The 24,183-nt window shown below is 32.9% G+C and overlaps 1 protein-coding gene across 4 annotated transcripts in view; it reads left to right on the forward strand.

The window, feature by feature from the left end:
* The window catches only part of mfrn (mitochondrial iron transporter mitoferrin), a 92,871-nt gene that overhangs the window by 6,230 nt on the left and 62,458 nt on the right, over window positions 1–24,183 (forward strand). For all 4 annotated transcript variants that reach the window (XR_011950629.1, XM_072529401.1, XM_072529402.1 and 1 more), the window contains exon 2: window positions 5,366–5,585. Coding sequence is in view for 3 of the 4 variants with exons in the window: in XM_072529401.1 (XP_072385502.1) it covers window positions 5,366–5,585 (220 nt within the window). In the remaining variant the exon portion in view is untranslated. The remainder of the gene's footprint in view (window positions 1–5,365; window positions 5,586–24,183) is intronic.

Below are 24,183 nucleotides of genomic sequence, written 5' to 3' on the forward strand. Positions count from 1 at the left end.
GGATTATTATCAGGTGAATCGTCATAATCTACTAGTTTCTGTGCAATGACTTTTGGCTGAGAAGGTTTTTCAGTTTTAAGAGCTAGTTTTAATATTTTTGTCGCTCGTTTACTTATTTTTGAAACACTGGAACAAAATTTGTATAAAATGCACAGTGCAATGAAATGAACAATTAAAAGTTTAAATCCGTAAACTAATTTACTCAAATCTGAACTGTCTTCTTCCTTTTAATTAAAAGTTTATTTTACAATCTAAAACATCTTACCACACATATATCTACATTTTATATATATTCTACCTTGTGTCTTACAAATATAGTATTCAATTATAAATCAATAGAAAAATATCTGTGTCTAAAATGGTTTAGATTGTAAAATAAACTGAAACATTATAGTAATTTTAATGTGTTTTTGTTAAAACAGTAGTGTAGTTTTCTCTATAAGCTATAAAGATATATATAGGTACTAATGACTTATCTTCAAAGATTAATACAATACTGCTGCAATTATAACAAAAAACTTGAAAAGATCGCAAGACCTCGCGGTACGTACCATGTTAGAATCACAATTATTATTATATTACGGTTAGGGTCACCCCCTGGGTGCCGAAGGTCATTTTGGTTGCTATGCGATTTGCCGCGAAGTTCTACACAAGGCGCTCTTTGAACTATCGACATCTGTTGGCTAATAGTGCAAATGTGCAAATACACCTTTCGAATGTTGAGAGAATCAAGAAAGATTTCTATAAAACATTTAGATCATGACATGTACAGGACCTCGGCGTCCAGAGTTGCCGATTTGTACATAATTATCAGATTTTAACATAATTTTTATGGCATTCTGATAATAAATATTTTTTTAACATAATTGATAATTTTAACATAATTTTATGCGTATGCCTGTGGGAATCATGTCGATAATTTGGACATAATACATTGGCCTATTATAAGATTTAAAATCAAAATAAAAGCTGACAATAATAATTTTCTGTATGTAGAATTGCCTAACATAACTCTGATTCTTATATGTAGCCCGGGAAAGTACAGTAAGTCTTATTTGAAAGATCCCTACATCGCCCGGGTAAGGGTCACGGTCCGTGGACATATAGGCCGTATATACCCACAAGCTAGAGGGGGAAATACCTTTTTAAAACAAATGCAAATAAATGTTAACTAACACTAAGAATCTACAATAAAAGTGATAATTAGTCTTAGAACTAAGAATCTGAAGAGAAAGTTATTAATTATCACACCTAAGACTAATTAAGCAAAAAAAGGAAAAATGAAAAGTCCCAAAAATTTCGAAAAAGGTGAAATTTCTACAAAGTCGATTTCGTCCAAATCCAAAAGGGTAAATAAAATGTTAGAAAAATATTCTTATAGAATATATAAGTTATTTTTTATACCAAAATATTTAGTAATTAGTAGGTAGGTAGGTAGTAATTACGGTTGTTTTTAAAAAAGTTTCAGAAACTTATAAAACATTGTTATTAAGTTATTTAAATCCCAATTATGTTCATTAATCTGCTTTAGCAGAGATAAATCCAGAAAATTCAAAGCAATTTCTAAATTTACAAAATATTGGAAAACTCAGTTAAGAGAAGAAAACTGACTTTTATACTAGGTGTCTTCAATTTTTAATTGTGAGTTGCTTAGAAATTAAAAAACGATTTGATTTTAGAAGTCACTTATTATTACATATTGCAACTTTTGATCCAAAATCGATTGAAAAACCTAATTCTATATATGATATTATATGTGCATTTCCTAGAATTGTAAATAATAATGACCATGAATTAATACAAAAGATTGACGATGAATGGCGCTTGTATTTTTAGAAATTCCAGAGAATATTAAAAAAGAATTTGAAGTAGATAAGTACTGGTACAAAGTTGGTGCATCAACTGATAACTGCAGCAGTGCAGAAATTCAAAAATCTTTCACATTTTATTTTAGATATCCTTGTTTGTCCACATTCAAATGCGACCTGTCAGCGAATATTTTCTAAGGTCAATTTAATAAAAACTAAAATTCGAAATAAATTATGTACCCAAACAGTAAATGGATTTACAAAGAGACAAAAAAATGTTAAATTATTTTAATCACATGAACTCTTCATCTTCACAAGATGAGAATAAGGCAATTTTATTTGAAAGCGTTCCATATGTAAATTAGTTTTATTATAGTACCTATTTGATATTAAATATATTTTGTTCATGTTTTTTTTAATTAACAAGTTGAATAAAATAATTTTTTTAATGTATTTTTATTACCTTCAGAAACTACCAAGATAAAAATTTTTAACATAATTTTGCAAAAATTTTAACATAATTTTGCAAAAATTTTAACATAATTTTTGGCAAAATCTGATAATTTTAGCAGCTGTCTAACATAATTTCTTATCGTGACATCGGCAACACTGTCGGCGTCCCTCACCGTCGTGAGGGCACCACAGATAAATTAAAGGTGGGAGTGTGAGTGTGCTGTGAAGGGCACACTTTATACTATGTGCTGTCAGCATATAGCATAAGGAACAAGAACAAACATTTATTGTGTGTGTGTGTCTATGGTGTCGCTGTCATGAAGGTGTTGAAGGAGAATGTAAGTAGTATTGGGGGTAATCATCTGGTTAAGTGATATATTTAGGAAACTTAGTACACTATTAGGGGACTTAGATATACTATAATTACACTCCTTTTTATGCTTTTACAATAATCGTTAAACCCACTATAGTTTTCAGAAACCCCACTATAATTTTTTAGACAGGAAAAAAACAAATTTTCCATAATTAATTTCAAAATATTATTTATTCCCTGCAGAAATTATGACTGTTGCTATAGTAAGTACATTTAGTACAGTCAGTGACGTCAGACATGTCTGACGTCACAATGGGCGGAGTATTTAAAAACCTTTCCAAACATTTCTAATTTGTGTGTATTTGTCCCATAAGAAGTTGGAAATATTGGTTTTTTAAATTGTTTGAAGAATAAATAAGGACTTTTGGTTATGAACATTCATTCTGTGCGATTGGTATTATTTGTTGTATGTGAATTTGTGAGGTAAGAATATCAAAGTATATTACTTAAGATATTTACTACGAATGTTCATATTTTAAGGTTATGTTATTTCAGGGTATTTTGTTGTTGTTTTTATCAGGGTTATTTCAAAATAAATCAATAAATCATTGAATTTATTTACGAAGTTGAAAAATATCTAAATTATTGTTTTTTTTTTAGATTCTAAAGATATTCGTTTTCTCTTAGTTTAAGTTGTAATATAACATTCTGTGGAAACCTTTCTATCAAATTGCCATAATGAGTGTTTAAAACAATGTTTTTTTAATGTTGTAATAGTTTTTGAGTTCATTTTTTAGATCTGGGCATATAATGGCTAGTAAACAGGTGTTGGAGGTATCCAGTATTGCTTAATTTTTCAGTAATGACAACAAAACTACTATTAACTATTTAAACTACAAGAAAACGAATATATGTATTTAGTCTTTTAGGGGATAAAACCACTAGCCCTCAAAAAAGATTAAAACATTACCTAATTTAAATATTTTTTAACTTCGTAAATAAATTTAATGATTTATTGATTAATTTTGAAATAACTCCGATAAAAACAACAACAAAATACCTTGAAATACAGTAAAAAATAATTAAATTTTAATCAAACCGTAACATAACCTTAAAATATGTACATTCATAGTAAACATCTTAATCCTTTGTAATTTTTACTTCACAAATTCACGAACAACAAATAATACCAATCTCACAGAGTAAATGTTCATAACTAAAAGTCTTGATTTTTTCTTCAAACAATTAAAAAACCAATATTTCCAACTTCGTATGTGACAAATACACACAAATTAGAAATGTTTGGAAATGCCCATTGTGACATCAGAGCTTAGGTAGTCCATTGATCCATGTAAACATCTACGAACTACTGAAAACTCCAAATAAAATTTAAAAAATGTATATAACCTTGATTGTGAACTATATACTCGATATTCTGTGTTTATATTGCTTGTGTACCAGTAAAAACTCAAATTTTTTCTCATCTACTATAATTTTGTCAAATTTACTATAATTTTATGACCCTAGCACAATAATCTCACTCCAGGGTGGCTAACACGTCCAGAGGGATATATCATGTCCTATAAAATGGATATAATCATTGTAACGTTCAGCATTAGGAATTTTACGGTGAGAACCCAGCAATAAACATCAGGTAGTCTTGTTTGATCCTAGTTTTTATCAATCCATCCATCCAATGGCACTACAGCCCAAGTAGGGGCCTTGGCATTCTTCAGATAGCTTTTCCAAAGATCTCGATCTACCACTGTTCTTTTGATTTCTGTATTATGATCCATGTTTCACTCCCATAACTTACTATGGGCCTGATTATTAGTTTTATAGGCTCTGAATATACAGTGTATATTTATCATTTACATTCCACATATAAAATTAATATCATCATTTGACTGTTTTGTATGAAGCAAATAGGTAAATACCTTGGCATAGAGTATTATACAAATATTCGACTGTTAAATTCATATCTTTAAAACAATATAAATCATTCCTATTGTTTAAGCTATAATATTCAATAAAACTTTTAAAGTTATAATTTAAAAAAAAAAAACTTTCTTCATATTGACCAGTTTGTTCTTTTATTTTGGTTGAAATCAAAACATCATAATGAACAAGATTACAATTCTCCATAAATAGTGAATCAATTGTGGCTGAAATTGATGTGTTCCTACTATATAAAAAAAAAACAAATCCAACAAGGTATTATGACAATTTAAAGACAAAAGAAGCATCAGTCGACCACCTACACAATGGCCTGACAATTTAAGAAGACAAAATAAAAACTGGATGAGAGTGCCCCAAGATAGATGGGGTTGGAAACACGAGAAGAGGCCTATGTTCAGCAGTGGACTTTTGAGGCTTTTGACAATTTATTATAGAGCTACATTGGTAGACAATGAGAAAGTCTTACTTTCCTATTTGTGAAATTTCTGTAATTTCTGACATCTGGCAGTAGAAAAGATCTACAAGGAGAGACAATAAAAAATACTTCTAGGGAACTATAATGATATTCAATCAAAAATTTCAATTCAAGGGCAACATTATTTTAACAGTAATATTTAGTATTATATCATCATTTCTGGGCATTAATTTCCAAACCCAGGATACTACGGTTAGGATCTACAAATCGTACTGGAAAATATTATGAAATTACGTTAATGTCATTTATGTTTATGTAGTTCTCGGATTTTACATACATTTTAGGTGCATTGTTTATTGTAAACAATAAATTCTCTATTTATATAATTTATTGTAATGTTGATATACTTATTTTTAGACACGAATGCAGTCCTTAGCAACTTCAGGAACTGAAGGTATTGGTGAAACACTGTTAAGGATGATTCGACATGAAGGTATTTTGAGGCCAATTCGAGGTATGTCAGCGATGGTAGTTGGAGCTGGACCTTCACACGCTTTGTATTTTAGTAGTTATGAATTTACGAAGAATATCTTTGCACAGTATTTCAACGCTTCAAGATATGACATGTTAATTTGTGGTAAGTTATTTCAATTATCTAGTTTTTACAATTTTATGGATACTTTTAAAATATATTTTTATAATATAGTTTTTATTATATGTATATAGCTTTTAATTTGGCTACCTTTAATAATGAGTCATTTATTTTTTTACATAAAGTACCTCGACAATTATGACCATTGGCACAGGAACAATAATATTAAATATATAATAAATAATGGGAACAAATAATAATTATATCACTTTAACTAATGTTTATTAGGTTAAATCTTGTGGTAGATTTTAGCGGTTTTTAGAAACTGTGTAGTTTTTGTGATCTCTGTAGGGTTGTTGAGCATTTTCTTAAGAGTAGGTTTCAAGTCCAGTGCTTTATACAGGTTGGTGAATTGTTTGCAGTCTGTGAGTATGTTTTTTACAGTCAGGTAAACATTTCAATGGTGGCAAGTTTGACGAGTTACTGAGGACATCAAGAAACCATGGGTAAGTTTGTGTGGTTGATTCAGAGTCTTCTAATAATCAATGCTTCTCTTCTAGTTAGGAGGTTCAGGGAGAGATGACCAATGATTAGCTAGTTGAATTGGGGTTACTCCAGTGCTATGGTTGGTATCTTCTTTGGCAAAATGATCTGCTGTTTCATTATCAGTAATTCCAGTATGAGAAGCCAGCCATATGAGAAAGACTGTCACATTGTGAGCAGAGAGATTTTGGTATATGTCATGAATGTTTTGAACTAATGGTTAGTCAGTAAAAATTCTATTGACTAAATGGATAGATGAAAGGGAATCTGAACAAATGGCAATATGTCTGTTTTAATGGGAGATGCATTTAAAAGCCAACAGAATACTATGTAGTTTACCTGTGTAAACGCTGCATGTTAAGGGTAACCGAGATGATCTTATATAATAAGTTCATGTTTAGTGGTTACTATAGAGCTAACACCAGTGGTAGTTTTAGAAGTATCGGTATAGAGAATTATATCATGATTTTTTTTTATAATTTCTAAAAATGCTTTCTGTATAAGAATGTTAGAAGATTCATGTTTGTTAAAGATGGTGGGTGAGGTATCTGAAGGAAGATTATTAGCCAAGGGGGAAGTAAAGGTAGGGGAAATGGACTAGTCAGAGGGAGGTCAATATTTTTAAGTAGTGGAGAAATTAATTGATGTTTAGGTTTTATGATAAGGTGTTGGTTATTGTTATTTGAAAAAGATGGCATTGTGGTAATTAGGAAATGGACGGGATTAAAGGGATTTGCGGATGTTGATGCAGCATACGAAAGTAGAAGAGATTGTCATCTTAAAGTGAGAGGAGGTTCATTGGATTCACGCTACATGCTCTCGATAGGACTAAAGCGAAAAGCACCTAGACATAAACAGAGCACGCTATTGTGAACAGAGTTTAATGAATCTATGTCGGATCGAGAGGTAGATAAAGCTATCGTAGTCGAGCTTAGATTCGATGTGGGCTCTGTAGATTCTTAATAAAATAGTTTCATCAACACCCCATTGAAGATGGAGGGTTTTAAGAATGTTCAGCCTTTTAAAACAATTGGTTTTAAGTTCATAGATGTCATTCTTTCAATTTAATCTGAAGTCAAATATCAAACCGAGAATTTTACATTGATTAACAACAGATAGTGGAGAATTGTTGAATAAAATTTGGGGTAAGGGAATGAAGGTTCTTCTGAAAAATTTGATTAATTTGCTTTTGCTCTCAGAGAGCGATAATATTGGTTCATTAGATCTATCTTGAAGTAGATTTACTGCACTTTGTATAAGTTTACATGTGGTGGGGACAGATTTACCATGGCAGTAAATGATTAGGTCATATTTGATAGAAGCAGGAAAGGACCGGCAAATTTCGTTGATTGCAAGAATGAATAGATTTAACTTAATACAGATCCTTGAGGGACACCCTGATTTTGAGGAAGAGATTGAGAAAGTTTACCATTGGCAAGGACTTTAAAGGTTCTTCGATTAGAAAGTTTTTTAGAAATGGGAGAATATTACCATTTAAATTATAATAGGAGAGTTTGTCAATTATTGCTTTTCTGGAGATTGTATCAAATGCCCCGTCAATGTCAAATATAGTTGCTACGACATCATGTTGTGTGTTGATTGCTTGAGAAATGTGTGTTAGAAGAAGAACAAGGTTATCAAAAGTAGACCGATGACGTCGGAAGCCGGATTGAGCGTCGGGAAAAGAGTAATTATAAGAATAATCGTACAATAATTGTTAAAGTTATATCAGGACGGACAGTCCTAATACTATTAGTTTTTCTAACTTATATTAGTATTTAATATTAGAGACATGTCATCACCTTTTTATGTTAACAAGGTATTTGTACTGCAATATGCCAGGTATTTTAGTTGGTTTCCCTGCATATTCCTTTTGTTCGGAATCTGGATAGATTGTATGATTATTCCTTAGCAAAATATTCAATGTAAATTTCATTTTAAGGTTAAGGTGTATATCATGTTGTTTCTTAATTTTGTTATGACTAATTTGTTTGTCATAAATACTTTAATTTTTTTCCTATTAACAATGAATGACTGTTTACAGTTTACCAACAATTTTTTATATGATGACCATAACCAAACATTAAGATGGCAATCATTTTAGATTTATTATTTTCATAAATTCTGTGTAGATTACTTTAGAATTTTCTTATCTTTTTCAAATTGAATATCTTATATTTTGCTAACTTCATTATCAATAGGGCTATGATTTTTGTAGAATTTTGAACTCTTGAAAAATGTTTGTTTAATAATTGTCTCAATCCAAGGCCTTTCATAAGACTGGTTCAAAAAAATCTATTGGCATTCTTTTGATTTATTTTTTCATGTAATTTTTATTGCATTTATTTTTATTGTTCCTTTTAAGTTGTATTGTTCCTAAGGTTGTATTTTATTTGTACGGGTAGTATGTTCAATTTGCAATTTATTTAAAGTTTGCAATAAATTGTTTTCGTTTTACTTTCATTCTTTTATTTTGTAATATTGACGATTTATCTAATTTCAGTGACAATAAAGCATAATTCTTTTCTATTCTATTTTTAAGGCTATCTTGATTAATTTAACAAAAATAAAAAATAAACTGATATTTTCTTGATACCTTACAAACCCATTTTATTTAAAAAAAATCGGTTAAATAGACGATAGAAGACCACATCCAAAACTATAAAAAAATGTACAGGGTGCTATTAAAAAATTTAAGTTAGGGGTTGTAACTAAGGGATGAATATTTAGGGGATCACTTTTTCTTCGCTATATTAAACTGTATTACAAGTAGAATAGATCACTTTTTGTCCCATTCGAAAATCTCTATTCGTTTAAGAGATATAGTGTGGGTAAATTAGTCTGGGACACCCTATATATATATATATATATATATATATATATATATATATATATATATATATATATATATATATATACAGTAAAAAATACATAAACCAATAAAGAAAAACTTAGTGGTTAGTTACATGGGCAAAAGTCTTAATAACTCACTAATAATTTTGAAGAGCTCTTCTATTCGCAAGCGACAATAAATTCATACTATATGTCTAGACATACTGAACAGTTACTGAAAGCCACTCGTAATCACCTCCAAGAATTGGGCGCATTCCATTAATTTAAGTAATAATGGTCTATAATAGTAGGTCCACGCGCCCAAAAGTGGTTAAACATTATCAAGTTATGTTGATGGTTTCAACAGGATTCGTATTTAGTCTGGTTTTATTGACGCAGAAGGGAACTTTTTCAATTTATTTTTGAATTACAGTTCCCCTTATATTTAAAATCTGGTCCCCTTTCATACTTTCATCATATTTAAATTGTAATAAACCTTTTAATCTACATAATTGCTCTTTCACACTGCCTTCCTGATATAACAGCTTTTTCTATGTTACATTTTCTGAAGAAATCCATTTATAAATGTAGTAAAATGTGAAGCAATTTCTCTACAGTGATATTTGTGATTTTGTGTATATATCTTCGTTACAGTTTTATCACTATATTATATATATATATATATATATATATATATATATATATATATATATATATATATATATATATATATATATATATATATATATATATATATATATATATATTGATGTGGCCACAGCACAGCTGGTACATCTGGCACATCAACTAGGTAGTAAAGACCAAAGGATGCTGCTTTTGGCAAATAAAGAATGGTAGCTTTGTATCAAACAGCAAAAGTTCAATGGTTTATCGAGAGTAGCCTTGTGTCTAGTAGTGGATTTAATTAAAGTAGGGAAGTCCTACGTAGAGCAGTAAATATTCAATGCTTTATCGTGAAAATAGGATAGTTTTCATGATTTTCTAATTACATCCAGTATATGATTATTTATAATTGTCTAACTATATATCCTTCACATCGGATATGTCACCTGCACACATGTTGCACATGAAGACCTGTCATAACTGGCCGGTAAATATCAAAGGGTTTAGCTTCCAGATTAGAAATATGTTTCGAAATATTTTATCTTGTTATTTTTAATCAGATTGGCACCAAAATATTCTTTGAGTCAAGTATTATCACAGATTAAGAGAAATCAAAAGTCAATGATATATCGTCAGGCATAACTACTTATAGAAAATATTTTTCAATCAGACTTACTATACCCAATACTAAGTGGTGTACATATTATTTCTTTTGATAAAGTTTCTTATAAATTTATTCCTGATACAGACAACTGTTTTGATCAATAGAGATCGTTGAAAAAAATATCATTTCATTTAAACAAAAATTTAAGTAAAATTACTAAACTTCCAAAATATTAGTTGAGATATGATAGGGTATCAAAATACTTTCTGGTTGGTTGAAACCGATTCTTTCAAAGAATTACAATGTATTGCTTAGTGTCAAATATAGCATGATTAAACTGATACGCCATTCATGATTTGAAATTTCTTACGTATCATATATTCCTAAATATATATCAAATGCAATGAGTGCTGCAGAACAGAATAATGCTTCTGCAGATATTGGAAAAAATATAAGATCAACTATTTCTCCTAAAACAAGACAGTATCAAAGACCTACTCCAAACAAGAATAATGATTAATTATTAAACGAATTAAAGAATGTAACTTAATAACATAGAATAAAGATATCTTAATCTAAAGAGTGCTAAGGTTGTAGAGGAGGTACTAAGAACAGAAAGTGGGTGCAAAAAATCAGAATGTCCTTGGCTGTCTCTGACGAGATAAAGGAATTAATAAAAGAGAAAAAGAAATATTAAATTTGGAACCAGATTTTATTGTCCATTGAAATCAAATTTTCGGCAGGAAACCCTTGTCTTTGTCAAGATTCTAAAATGTACAAGTTTAGGAACAAAAAGTTATTGTAAAATATGTTAAAAACTTACCAAAACGTAAAACGGGACACTGACATTAATGAATTGACAAGTAAAGGTTGATATCTGATATCTCATGGTTTACTGTCGTTAGTGTATAATTATTTTTATAAGGGCGTATCATTGATGTTTTCGAAAAATGTAAAGTGGGGATATGTTATGGCTTTAAGAGCTTTTTATGGTGTTATATTTATTATTATTTAAATCAGATTGAAATATATTTTATTTAGGTTCTGTGTATCTTTTTTGTACAAGAAATCACAGAAATAAAATATATTTCAATCTGATTTAAATAATAATAAATACAACACCATAAAGTACTCTTAAAGTCATAATATTTACCTTTTTCGAAAACACCAACGATACGCCCATATAAAAACAATTATATATTAATGACAGTAAACCATGAGATATCAGATATCAATTTTTATTTCTGTCAATTCATTAATGTCAGTGTCTTGTTTTACGTTTTGGTAAGTTTTTAACATATTTTACAATAACTTTTTGTTCTTAATCTTGTACATTTTAGAATCTTGACAAAGGAAAGGGTTTTCCGCCGAAACGTTGATTTCAATGGACAATAAAATCTAGTTCCAAATTTAATATTACTTATTGAACCTAAACTCAAGAAACACTAATTTTATATTAAATATAGTATGGTTTATAACAATTACAATTTATTCTATTGTAACTAAATTCCCACAATGCAGAAACACTTTAAGCGTCTTTTAGGCACCGACAAACGGTGGCGACAGGTCAATTAAGGGTAATAAGTTTGCAGAATTGATATCAGTTTTACGACTTCTGATAATGCACGTGTTGTTTGTACCTTATTTTTCTTGGAATATGGCTATTTTATTGTTTTTCAAAAACCTTTCACTAGTGTACAGTTGTTCGAAGAGTAAACTTGTGCAATTTTTAAATTAAAAACTATGGCTGAGAAATTTGCTAGATCTGTTCACATTGTTACTTTGATTGGTAATAAAATGAGTCAAAGAGAAGTGGCCAGACAGCTTGGAGTCAGTCGTTGTATGGTCCAAAAAACTTACCAACGATTCGTAGAGACTGGATCTCACGAACGACGACCAGGATCAGGCCCGAGAAGAATTACGACGGCCAGAGAAGACCGTTCTTTACAACACACTTCTTTGCAAAATCGGTTCTTTACGGCTAGATCAATCCAAAACCGTTTTTAAAATGCTCACGGGTGGTCTTTAAGCACTTATACCGTGAGAAGGTTGAGGAAATTTGGTCTAAGTGCTTGTTGTCCAGCAACAGGACCTTTGTTAACTGCAGCACATCGACAACGCCGACTACAGTTTGCTAGAGACCACGAGCTGTGGACGATAGAAGATTGGAAAAATGTTTTGTTTAGTGGTGAGTCCAGGATGGTTCTTTATGGCTCAGATGGCCACATCAAAACATACAGAAGACGTGGAGAACGATATGCTGCTTGTGTTCGACGAGTACGTGTTGCTTTTGGAGGAGGTTCGGTAATGTTTTGGGCAGGCATTTCATTCGAGGGCCGTACTGATCTCGTATTTATTATAGAGGAGCGTTGAATGCACACCGGTACATTACCGAAATTCTAGACGAGCATGTAATGCCTTTTGCTGGGTTTGTTGGCGAAAACTTTATTTTTATGCAGCCACACGTAGCCAGGATAGTAACGCAATATCTGGAAACTGTCAATGTGCCAAAAATGAACTGGCCGGCTCAAAGTCCAGATTTGAACCCGATTGAACATGCTTGGGACCTACTCAAACGAAGGGTAAGAAACAGAATACCTGCTCCAATAAGTCGTGAGCAGCTTCGGTTGGCGCTCATGGAAGAATGGGAAGCTTTTCCTCAAAACGACATTCAGAATTTGATCAATTCAATGCCAAATCGAATGAGGGGTGTAATTCACAATAGAGGTGGTGATACACAGTATTAGTAATCACGACTTAATTGTAATTTTCTAAAGAAAACAGAGAAAAATGTACAATGTTAATTTTTTTTTATTTTTCAATAAAATCATTATTTTGGAAGAAGTTATTTTTTGACATTTGTTATTTAAAAAGTGATTGCATACGACATATTCTTAAACATTACACAAACATCTAATGACAATCACTTTGTGGCATGATTCGTAAAAATTAAAAAATGGCAAAAATTTTAGGTGGCCTCTTTTTCGTGACTCGCAGTGTATATACATATAATGTGTGTGTCGTTATTGCCGAGAATCGAATCGTGTGTTCCGGTTTAAAATGCCAGTATCTTGGCGGCTGACTACAGCCACCACAGTCCTGGGATATAGATGTCTCATACGTGACATCTAGACCGCGAAAGAAGATTTAAGGGAGAAACTAAAGACGAAAATGAGGCAATAAAAATGCTGGATAAAAGAGCTAAAAGAAAAATTTGGCAAATAGAAGAAAGGTTGGAAAGGGTAGATGATGTGATTCTAGTATGAGTTCATTAAACAGATTTTCGTATGGTCAGCCCACTTTCTGCTCTTTTTGGAAATGGCTAAATAAGTAGAGCTTTACTAGTCTTACGGAAGGGCCTTAAAACATTCAAATTTTATGGTATAATGTAGCGAGTATTGAAAACCAGTAGAAATTAAGGTATTTTCAATAGATCGGTAGAGTTAGCATCACAGCTCATGATATAACATGATTTTATTAATGTTGTATTTCTTCCCAAGTTTCCAATTAAAGTTGATATATTATATTTAATATATAAAGAATTTTATCTAGGAGTCACGTATATAACAATGGTATTGAATTAAGAAAAATAAATATTTTTATAATACTCTATTTATAGTTAAAAGTTTGTGCTAATAAACCCTGTGAAATATTTAAAAATGTACAAATGATAATAGTACTTAAGATAACATTCTACCGTTATAAAAGGATTATTGACATAGAAATTTGTCGATTTTAGAACAATCTTTTATTTTGAATAATTCATATTTCGCAAGATTTAATCGCTAATCGCTTATTGATATCTAAGCTATTGCATTAACGTTAAAGCAGTCATAAGCATGTTGTGGCTGAATTTTTGTTGAGTAGTTCAATTTCCTTTAATTGATGGCAAATTTTTTTATTATCATCCAAGGTGTATGTTCCCGTAGAAGCAGTAGTTGTTTTCGTTCGCATTGACCCACTCCAATTTAGAACTTTAGACTTCAAAAAATTAGGTATCAATTTAGTTACAAAAAGCACCATTGACTTTTTTTTACTGGCCATCTTCAGTTTACGACTACTCGCATTTTCGAAGAGGAATATTGTGTGTAGTCCATAAGCTGCATCAAAAAATGACACGTTTTTAAGTATTTAATCCTCAACATTCACTTGAAAATTTTCTGAATCCCAAACTAGACAGTTTTGAGGATTAAGTTTAATAATGTTTTGTGTGATTCTGTTTTTTATACACCAAATAACTAATTTATCATTTGAATTACGAGTACATTCGTACGACTCGACTTCATTCAAATTCGGCTCGGTAGCGAGCCGAACCAAACAGCACAACAACCAAACTTTCGAACATGGGCCCTTGAAAAAAATCCTTTAGTAATTTTTTGCTGTTTGAAGTTTCCAGAAAATAGGCCTTTAATCCATCATAATCTCGTAACATTGATTGCACGCGTGTGAACATGTCCAAATAGCGAGTTTTCCCATAACCAAGAATTGTCTGGTATTCAACGTTTGCAGTTTCACAAAACTCTTTCAAATGTGCGACACGAACAATGAAACTATATAAATGTGAATAAATTTTCAGTAGTAATATTCCTAGGACATTGATAACAGACGAGATAATTTCATGACAATCGAAAGCTCGTTCCTTGGTAACAGCACGAAGCCGAAGGTTGAGTGCTGTTACCAAGCAACGAGCTTGAGAAATTTGTCATGAAATTATGAGGCATTCATCAATGCCCGAGGGATATTCGGCGGATAATTTTTCGAAAAAAAAAATCATAACGAAACATTTATTTATTAAAAGTACAGTTAGTGAAAGTACAATTATTAAAATTTAAGTTAACATTAGATTTTAAACGTGACATTTTGAAATTTATTTGGATGAAGTTGTCAAACTCGATCGTGTTGTCATAGGGATTGAAAATTGCACTGAATGCAATTATCAGTCTAATGTTGACATGATTGGGTGAAATTGTTCCACATGACACAAAATGACGAAATTTGAATGGTTGTTAGAACAGTCGAAAAATTATCACCTTAATTAATTCCACGTCAAATGGTAACATATTGCAACCACACTGATGATGACATAGAACTAGTTTAGATAGGTAGAGGACCCAGTACTGAACCTTGTGGTACTCCACATACAATGCTTTTGTGACTAGAGTCAGTATCATTTGCTCGAACTAGTTGTTTCTTATTCCTCAGGTAAAGGCGGGTACACATATGCGAGCCAAACGGTATGCATACGGTATGCGAACGCTATATTCGTTAATGTGTACGGCAGAAAAAACCGCTTGCGTACTGTTTCATCGTGACTCGTCGCGAACCAAATTGTTGCGGTTTATTCCACGACTTCAAAGGAAGCTCGTCTTTCAGTTTGGACGGCGCTTACTAGACGCAGCGAACATTTTTATTGTCTTATCTAAAGTCTTATCAAATCGACATTGTGCGAATGACGTGTTCCTTCCTAGAGAGACGTGAGAAAACAGTAAACTGATTATTGTACATATTTTTATTTTTGTTAAACAAGCAAATGCTGTTTTGATTTAACATTTTCGATTGTGCCTTTCATGTGTGTGGGGGAGACTGGTGTGGGTTGTTACAAATCTCACAAATTGTTTTTTTGAGTCAGTTGAAGTGTTTGAAATTTTTAATTTATTCTAGCCTATACTAGGGAGTCTATTACACAGTATCTTTGGCTCAAAAGCTGGTTAAGTATTACAGAAATGATTGCTGGTGTTGATTGTTAGAGAAATTAACCCATAGAGTAAATAAATTAAATAGGAAGTAGTAAAAAATATATTTAATACTACAATGACAGAAAAGAATATGTGTAAGCGTTAGAAATAAAAACAATAACAAATTCTGGTAACATATTTTTAAAGAGAAAACACTAATCACAGTCAGATTTACAATTAAAGCAAATGTATAATGGGCTTTTGTTTGTACAGTTTAAATGGGAAACGTGCTTACATTCTCGACATTGTACTAACCACCAATCTTCGGAGCTTGATGAATATGGACCACCGCATACCAAGCACAAAACTTCCTCATTGGAAGACTCTTTTTCGGTTGCTTTCAGGGGTGCTTTTCTCTTTTTGATATTTTTCTTTAATTGCAAAGATTTTGTCTTTAGATTATGTTCAACCTGAACTTTACGCTTGAAGGTGTCCCTTTTCTTCGAATTTTCTTCTTCAATCAACATCTTCTCTGGTGTATCAGTCAGAATATAGCTGTCTTTCGTCTCGTTCTTCCTTCTTTTTTGAGTTTGGTTAGATATGCTTCCGGCAGTGGCTTAATATCTGGAGGCGAAATAAATACAGCTGGATTATTAGGCTTGGCTGACGGAATAGTGTGTCTTAAGGCGGGTACACATTTGCGAGCAGAACTGTTCGCGAACCGTTTGTGAACGCTATATTTGTTAATGTGTACGGCAGAAAAAACCGCTTGCGTACTGTTTCATCGTGACTCGTCGCGAACCAAATTGTTGCGGTTTATTTCACGACTTCAAAGGAAGCTCGGCTTTCAGTTTGGACGGCGCTTACTAGACGCAGCGAACATTTTTATTGTGTCATCAAATCGACATTGTGTGAATGACGTGTTCCTTCCTAGAGAGACGTGAGAAAACAGTAAACTGATTATTGTCATGGACGTATAAATAAAGATAAAATCTTTATTTATACGTCGATGATTACTGTACATAATTTTATTTTTGTTAAACAAGCAAAAACAGGAACATAAATCAGTACCCAAATTATAAATAAAATGAATCATTTCGCACATGTGTGTTCGTTGTTGGTTTGTCGCTTTCCATGGATCGAGATAAGTATGCGATTAGTACGATGTAGAATATTTTTCAAGGATCTGTACGCGTACTGTACGTATACCGTTGGGCTCGCATATGTGTACCCACCTTTACATTCATCTGTTTATGAAACTTTATATTTCAATGTGATTGTTATGAGATAGGTTGGAAAAGAAATTGAATTAAAATTATCTGATTTGAATGTAAAACATGTGGGAATTTGATAGTTTTGAATTACATTGGACTTTTGGACCGTGGATACACACCTTACTAGGCCTATTTGATTCACTTACTATTATTTATTTATTCATTTTCGAGTATCTTTATTTTTTCTGTCTACACTGTTGTTGAACAGATTTAATAGCTCATCATATGTGTTGTCACTCAAGTCCAGGTATTAGAAGAAGGTCTCAGATGCAACCCCCCAAGGGAAAAACAGCAAGGCATCACAAAACCGAAATAAAGCCTCGGATAGCATGAACATGTTTGTAATGATTACGGAAAATTTCTGTTTGAGATCTGTGCGAGTAAAGAAATGACCAACAGATTTAGCAACTTCAGAAATCAATGATTGACTTCACAATCACCAATAGATTCATCACACCAACGCGAATACTAGATGTCAATGTCCTAACTTCAGGTAACCTGGGGACAACCCACAATCCAATTTTATGCAAATTGATAATTAGTTTCATCTATGCCATGGCTCTACAGCCTAATTCGAGCTCTGGCCTCCCTCAGCAAACGTCACCATTCGCTAAGGTCTGTAGCCATGCTCCTCCACGATCGACTGCCAAGAAGATTTCTGGCGTCCTCATCTACATCATCCTCCCATCGCTTTCTCAGTCTTCCAATAGGTCTCTTCCCCTGCATTCTTGCATTCAACAGTTTTTGCGACGGGGAGGGATCCAATCAATTGCCATCTACAGTCACTCCATACAAATTTTTCCGATTCCCTCCTATTTAAGGCTAGGATGTAAACAAAATGATATTTTAGTCTGTTGTACAACTTTCATAACAATTAAGTCACTTTTGGAGAATCGCTGAACTTTTGCGTAAAGTCATCTTATGAAATCGATCTACATAAAAAATCCAGAGTTATTCTACTTTGGCAATTCATTTGTTGGGAAAGCTCGAGTTTGTATTATATTTTTTCATCATCATCTTTGGCTCTACAACCCTGTGTGGGTTTTGGGCTGTTCAAGAATTAGTCTCCATTCCCCTCTATCTTTTGCTCTGGCTTTCCAATTTCTGACTCCTAGATTCCTCAAGTCATCTTCGACTTGAGTTTTATATCTAGATTCCAATGGAGGTTACATATAATTCTAATGTCTCCAGTGTCCTATGCTTTTATTTATCAAAATTTCTTTAAGCTGATTATGTTGCACTCTCTCAAATGCCTTCTCAAAATCAATGAAACAGGTATATACTTCCTGATTCATATCTAGGCAGCTCTGCGAAAGGCGTTCCCAGATCTTTCCTAAATCCCGTTTGTGTATTACATATGCCTTCATCTAATTTGTTATGTATTCTATTGTGAATTACTTTTAAAAATAATTTCAAGATGTGACAATAGATAAAAAAAAGTCAATAGATTCAGTATCCACAGCTTTGAGTAATTCTATGGGAACTTCATCTGGTACGGGAGATTTACCACTTTTAGCTTGCTTCATTGCATATTCGATTTCTTCTCGTATAATGTCAGGCCCAGTATCATCTTTAAATTTTTTTGTGCCTCTGTTATCTCTTTGTCTTCAAAAAGCTGTACTCTATATTGTGTCCATCTCTGCATTTTCTGGTTATAAAGTGTCACAAACATGATTGCCTTTGTTATTGTTTACTGTTTTGATACGAAGTTGCTCGAAAAGTTCACGATTTTTTACGAAGTTGACGGTTGGGTTTGCATATTTCATGTGAAAAGCAAATTTTATTTTAAATTTTTGAGTGTCTATTTGATATTTTAGTAAAATATCAATGCCATATAAGTGTCTTGTATGTTTGTTTGTGGTCGCAGCTGGTGTGGTAATAGTCAATAAAGGCATAAAATAAACGAGCACACCATTGAAGTAATGAACATATCTCCAAACACATACCCAAGATAGGTCTTAGGGTGTCCAAGAGACCCGATTATATATCAAGCATAGGCGGCTGCTGGGTATATTTATTATACGTCATTGCACAAAAACGACGTCACGTGATAAGAATGAAGGAAGATAGGCGACCGAGAATTGCGCTAGAGGAAAAGCCAGTTAGAAAAACCATGCAAGGAATGCCCCCAAAGAGATAGAGGCATAGTTTGCGATCTGTATCTTAAGAAATATTACAGCGATGAACATATCGACATAAATATTAAGTTTATTATTTATTAATATCAGGGATTTACAGGCATTTGTCTTATTTCTTTTTGGTTCTAAGATGTTGTAATTTCTAACCAATGTAAGGTTCTAACATTTTCTTTGATTGAGGCTTGCTTGACAAACAAATCGACAATGTCCTTCTCATTTTATAGTGTAATGACCTATGTATGTTTCTTATCATTTCCTGTAAACAATTAATTGACACTAGATTAGAATTATTGTTAACTAATAAAAGTTTTAGTGTTTAGTGTGGTGTAAAATTATTTTAATTATCATTAAATCTCGTGAATCATGAATTATTCAAAATAAAACATTGTTCTAGAATCGATAAATTTCTTAGTCAATAATCCTTTTATATCAGTTATAACCAATAATCTTTTTATATCAGTTTTATTATCATTTGTAAATTTTTAAATATTATTATATCACAGGGTTTATTAGCACAAAATTTTAATTATAAATAATAGTAATGTATTACACAGATATTTATTTTTAATAATCCAATACCATTGTTTTATTATTACGTGACTCCTAGATAAAATTATTTATATATTAAATACAATATTATAAACCCTTTGTTATGCCTACTGCTAAACAAACTCAGAGTAACTGGGAAGAAATGCAAAATTAGTATATAAACCAACAAAAAAAAACGAAATTTATGTTTACATGTAATGAATCTACCAAATTTAGTCCCGAAAAAGACAGATAAATAACATAAGGAAATCAATTTCAGATATAAATCCAAACAACAATCTTGGAATAGACATCATGAGCTGTGATGCTACCACTATAAATCTATTGAAAATACCTTATCTTCTACCGGTTTTCATTAGTCGGTACATTTTACCCCAAATTTATTTATATTATTTTACCCCAAATATTTTAATATATTTTTTTTAATCATCACACTTACAAAGTAAATCCCAATTACAGGGGACTGTAATTGGGATTTACTTTGAGTAAGTAAATAAAATACTTTTAGATTCCCGAAGTAAGGTGTTCGCATGTTCGAAGATCAAAAAGGTCATGCGTTGTGGAGACGGTACCTCCCTGACCCACCAAGCCACCTCCACCACTCCCCAATCGTAGACATAACGTTGTGGAGGCTTTACTTGTTTTTTGATCTTGAATGGATTGGGAAAGAGGGCACCCGAGAAACCTTTCTGCAGTGTTGCTGCATTAGTAGGGGTGGCGTTTCTCCCTAGTTTACCTTTCTTTTTTGAAACCTCTCGAATTGCCTCTTCCGGCTCTTCGCACAATGCACAGTGTGTTTTGTGTGTGCCGGACAATCGGTTGCCCACCTTGCAAACTGTTTAGTTACCTCGGTAGCCGACCGGAGCGATCTAAAACTCGATAAGACTAGAAAAAAATTGATTGGGTTTGGGTGGAGTGAAGTAGTAGTACTACTAGGGGGTAGGGCATGCATTCCCAGGCATATAGTGCATCTTCTCTTCTTTGCATGTGTTCAAACCATCTCAATATTTATGCTAAATTTTACTGTTTCCCCTTCTTATATTCTTAGTTTATATATTATAAATTTATATTTCTTATTTCATGGTTCATTAGTCTTTTTTATTCTCTTTGTTTTGTCTTTATTGGTCCGTGTATTCTTTTCATAATTTTTCTTTCAATTATTCTTAGTTTTCTTCATCTTTTTTCGTAAGACACATTACTTCCGCTCCGTATGTTATCACCGGTGTAATTACCCGGGGTTCACGGGTGAACCCCGGCAAACCTAAGCAACCTTACCGGAGATTGGGTAATCAACCCCAGTGGAAGGTAGGGTCAGGGCCGATGATGAAGGAAGAAATGGTCACATAAAAAAGAGCTTAAAGAAAATGTAAAAGATATCCATAGGGAGGTAAAGTTGTGAAGATCCCAATCTTATGTGAAGAATAAGGTTCAACCACGAGTCATACCAATATTACAACAGTTTTAACGTTGGCGCTTTTAAAATCTGATCCATATGTTTCTTCATAATGGATGATTTAAAATCACTTATATCTTATACAGTGGTACCTCGATATACGAGCGCCCTAATATACGAGTGTTTTGAGATACGAGCCGCGGAACGAGCGATATTTTGCTTTGAGATGAGAGCAAGATTTGAGTTATAGGAATCGGTTTTTATTCAAATTCATACCTCTTATTTGACCTTCTAATTTGCTTTGTAAATAAAAGGTAAAACTAGTAACAGATCTTTACGGCCTCGCCATAAAGATCATTTTACGGGTCTGTACGTGACTATTACTTGAACCGACAAATATTAACCATATTGCACTCTCGATGTCGGTGTAATTTTCACTGTGTAAATTTTTTACTATAGACCTCAGTCTGTCTGCTTTGCTTGTTTCCCTCATTTTCGAAGTATTGTTGATAAGTTGGGTTCGCGTTTTGTGCTTTTTGTACATTACAGTATTACATTTATTTTTACAACCATGGGCTCGAAGAAGATTATGTTTATTGAACTAAAACGTGAAATTATGTGAGAAGGCACGAGCGATTTACGAAGATTTACTGAAACAGATTCCACACTCTTCCACAAATGATGAATAGGAAGACTCGTTTAAAGCCAGTCGGAGCTGGTTTACAACTTTAGAAAAAGGACCAGCATTCACTCCGTCGTCAGGCTGGTGAGGCAGTAAGTTCGGATGTGAAAGCAGCTGAGGTTTACATTAAAACGTTCTCCAAACTGATAGAAGCCAAAGGATACATCTCCCAGCCAGTCTTCAACTGTGACGAGACAGGGCTTTTCTGGAAAAAGATGCCGAATAGGACTTCATAACGGCAGAGGAGAAGCCGATGCCAGGTCACAAACCTATAAAGGATAGATTAACTCTACTACTTTGCACCAATGCGAGTGGCGACTGTAAAATCAAACTTCTTCTAGTGTACCATTCAGAAAATCCCAGAGCCTTTAAGTCACATAAGATTTTAAAAGAAAAACTGCCAGTTATGTGGAGGGCAAATCCAAAGGCGTGGGTCACCGGGAAATTCTTTGTGGAGTGGATAAACCTGGTGTTTCCCCCTTCTGTTGCCAGTCAACACCACTCCTATCTTGCAGTGCATGGATCAGCAAGTGATTTCTAATTTTAAGAAGTTGTATACCAAGCACATTTTTCGGCGCTGCTTTGGGGTGACGGAGAACACAGACCTTACCCTTCGAGAGTTCTGGAAGGACCACTTTAACATAGTAATATGCCTAAGAATTATTGAATAGGCTAGGTGTTACAACAAGAACCTTAACCTTTACATGGAAGAAGCTGTGGCATGAGGCTGTAGATGAAAGGACCTGCGAATGACTGGAACCCGAAGTGCCAGTGGTAGATGAGATTGTTTCTCTTGGAAAATCCATGGGTCTGGAGGTGGATGAAAGAGATGTGAACGAACTTGTCGAGGAACAGTCTCAGCAGCTGACAACCGAGGAGTTAGACGAACCACATTCGCAGTAGCATACGGTGGTTCAACGAAAAATTAGTTTTGAAGAGGAGCCAGAATTGGAAGACGTTGTCTCCACAAGAGATATAAAGGAGATCCTGGGAATGTGGGAGAAAGTTGCAGAGTTCGTGGATAAAAATCACGCCGAAAAAGTTACAACTGGTCGTGCATCGGTGTTGTTCAACGAAACTTGCCTAACACATTTCCGCAATGTTCTGAAAGGGAGGAAGAAAAACCTCCTTGGACAGTTTTTTTAAACGATCTGCAGATGAAAATGAGCAAAGTGTGACGAAAAAAGCGAAGACCACTGACGAAAATTAAACGCCTCCGCAAGCACTTCACTTTTTCTTATGTTTTTACAGAATATTTATGTATTTTTTGTTACTTATAAAAATGTTTCTTCTTTTAAATACATTTTTCTTATTTAAAAAACACTTAAAAAAAATAACTAACGTGTTTTTTTGTGGACTGGAACGAATTATTGACATTTCAATGGGGAAAATTGCTTTGCCATACGAGCAAAATTACGGAACGAATTACACTCGTATGTCGAGGTACCACTGTATTTCGATTTTGCTGTAAAGAGACGTTGAAATTTCACGTCCCTTTGCACTTGCAGCAAAATAGAAATATAAGATATAAGTGATTTTTAAACGTCCATTATGAACAAACATAGGTATCAGGTTTTAAAAGGTGCCAACATTAAAACTCAGGTCTCCCAAACCGGACCACCAGGCAACTGTATAACCGGATGTGTCGAGCACCGAACCACTAAAAAATAAAAAAGGAACAGAAAAGGAAAAGATGAAATCTACACATGGATCAGATTTTACAAGCGCCAACGTTAAGTTTTAACTTAACACTTTTTTATCCGGCGAGAACGTGGCGTTAAGTCTATTGTCTCGAAACGTATGTTTTATAAAATCTTATAAATTCTTTCACGTCTTGGTTGTCAACCACATACTATTTCTTTAACTGTTTCCATGTAAGGGTTTTATGGATTTGTAGGTAAGCATAAACATCACGTTTCTGGTAAATATTACGCGACATTATATACAGAAAATACCATGCACGACACAAAATAATGCGAAACTAATTTTAACAAAAATGTGAACTACCGGCTTCGTTTTAAAGGATTGTTTATTTTATTCATATGTGGTTTATATACAGGGTGCGACACATGCAACGGAACGGAACCTTATAGATAAAAAAATCACTATTTTAAAAATTTAGTTGACACATTTTATTTCATTTTTGGTAAAACATCTGTATGATTTTAGAATATCCCAAAACAACGACTTGAGTTTCGGCTAGGTAGGTATTTCAATTTTGTTGTGGGCCTAGAGCATAAACTGGTTTCGTTACATTTGTCTACTAAATTGGTGGAAAACTCTTTCTTTTACTGTATTTTCTGTTTTTCTCTTTCTCCCGTAATACTTC

This window comes from Diabrotica undecimpunctata, chromosome 4 (genome assembly GCF_040954645.1).
Source record: "Diabrotica undecimpunctata isolate CICGRU chromosome 4, icDiaUnde3, whole genome shotgun sequence".
Taxonomy (NCBI): domain Eukaryota; kingdom Metazoa; phylum Arthropoda; class Insecta; order Coleoptera; family Chrysomelidae; genus Diabrotica; species Diabrotica undecimpunctata.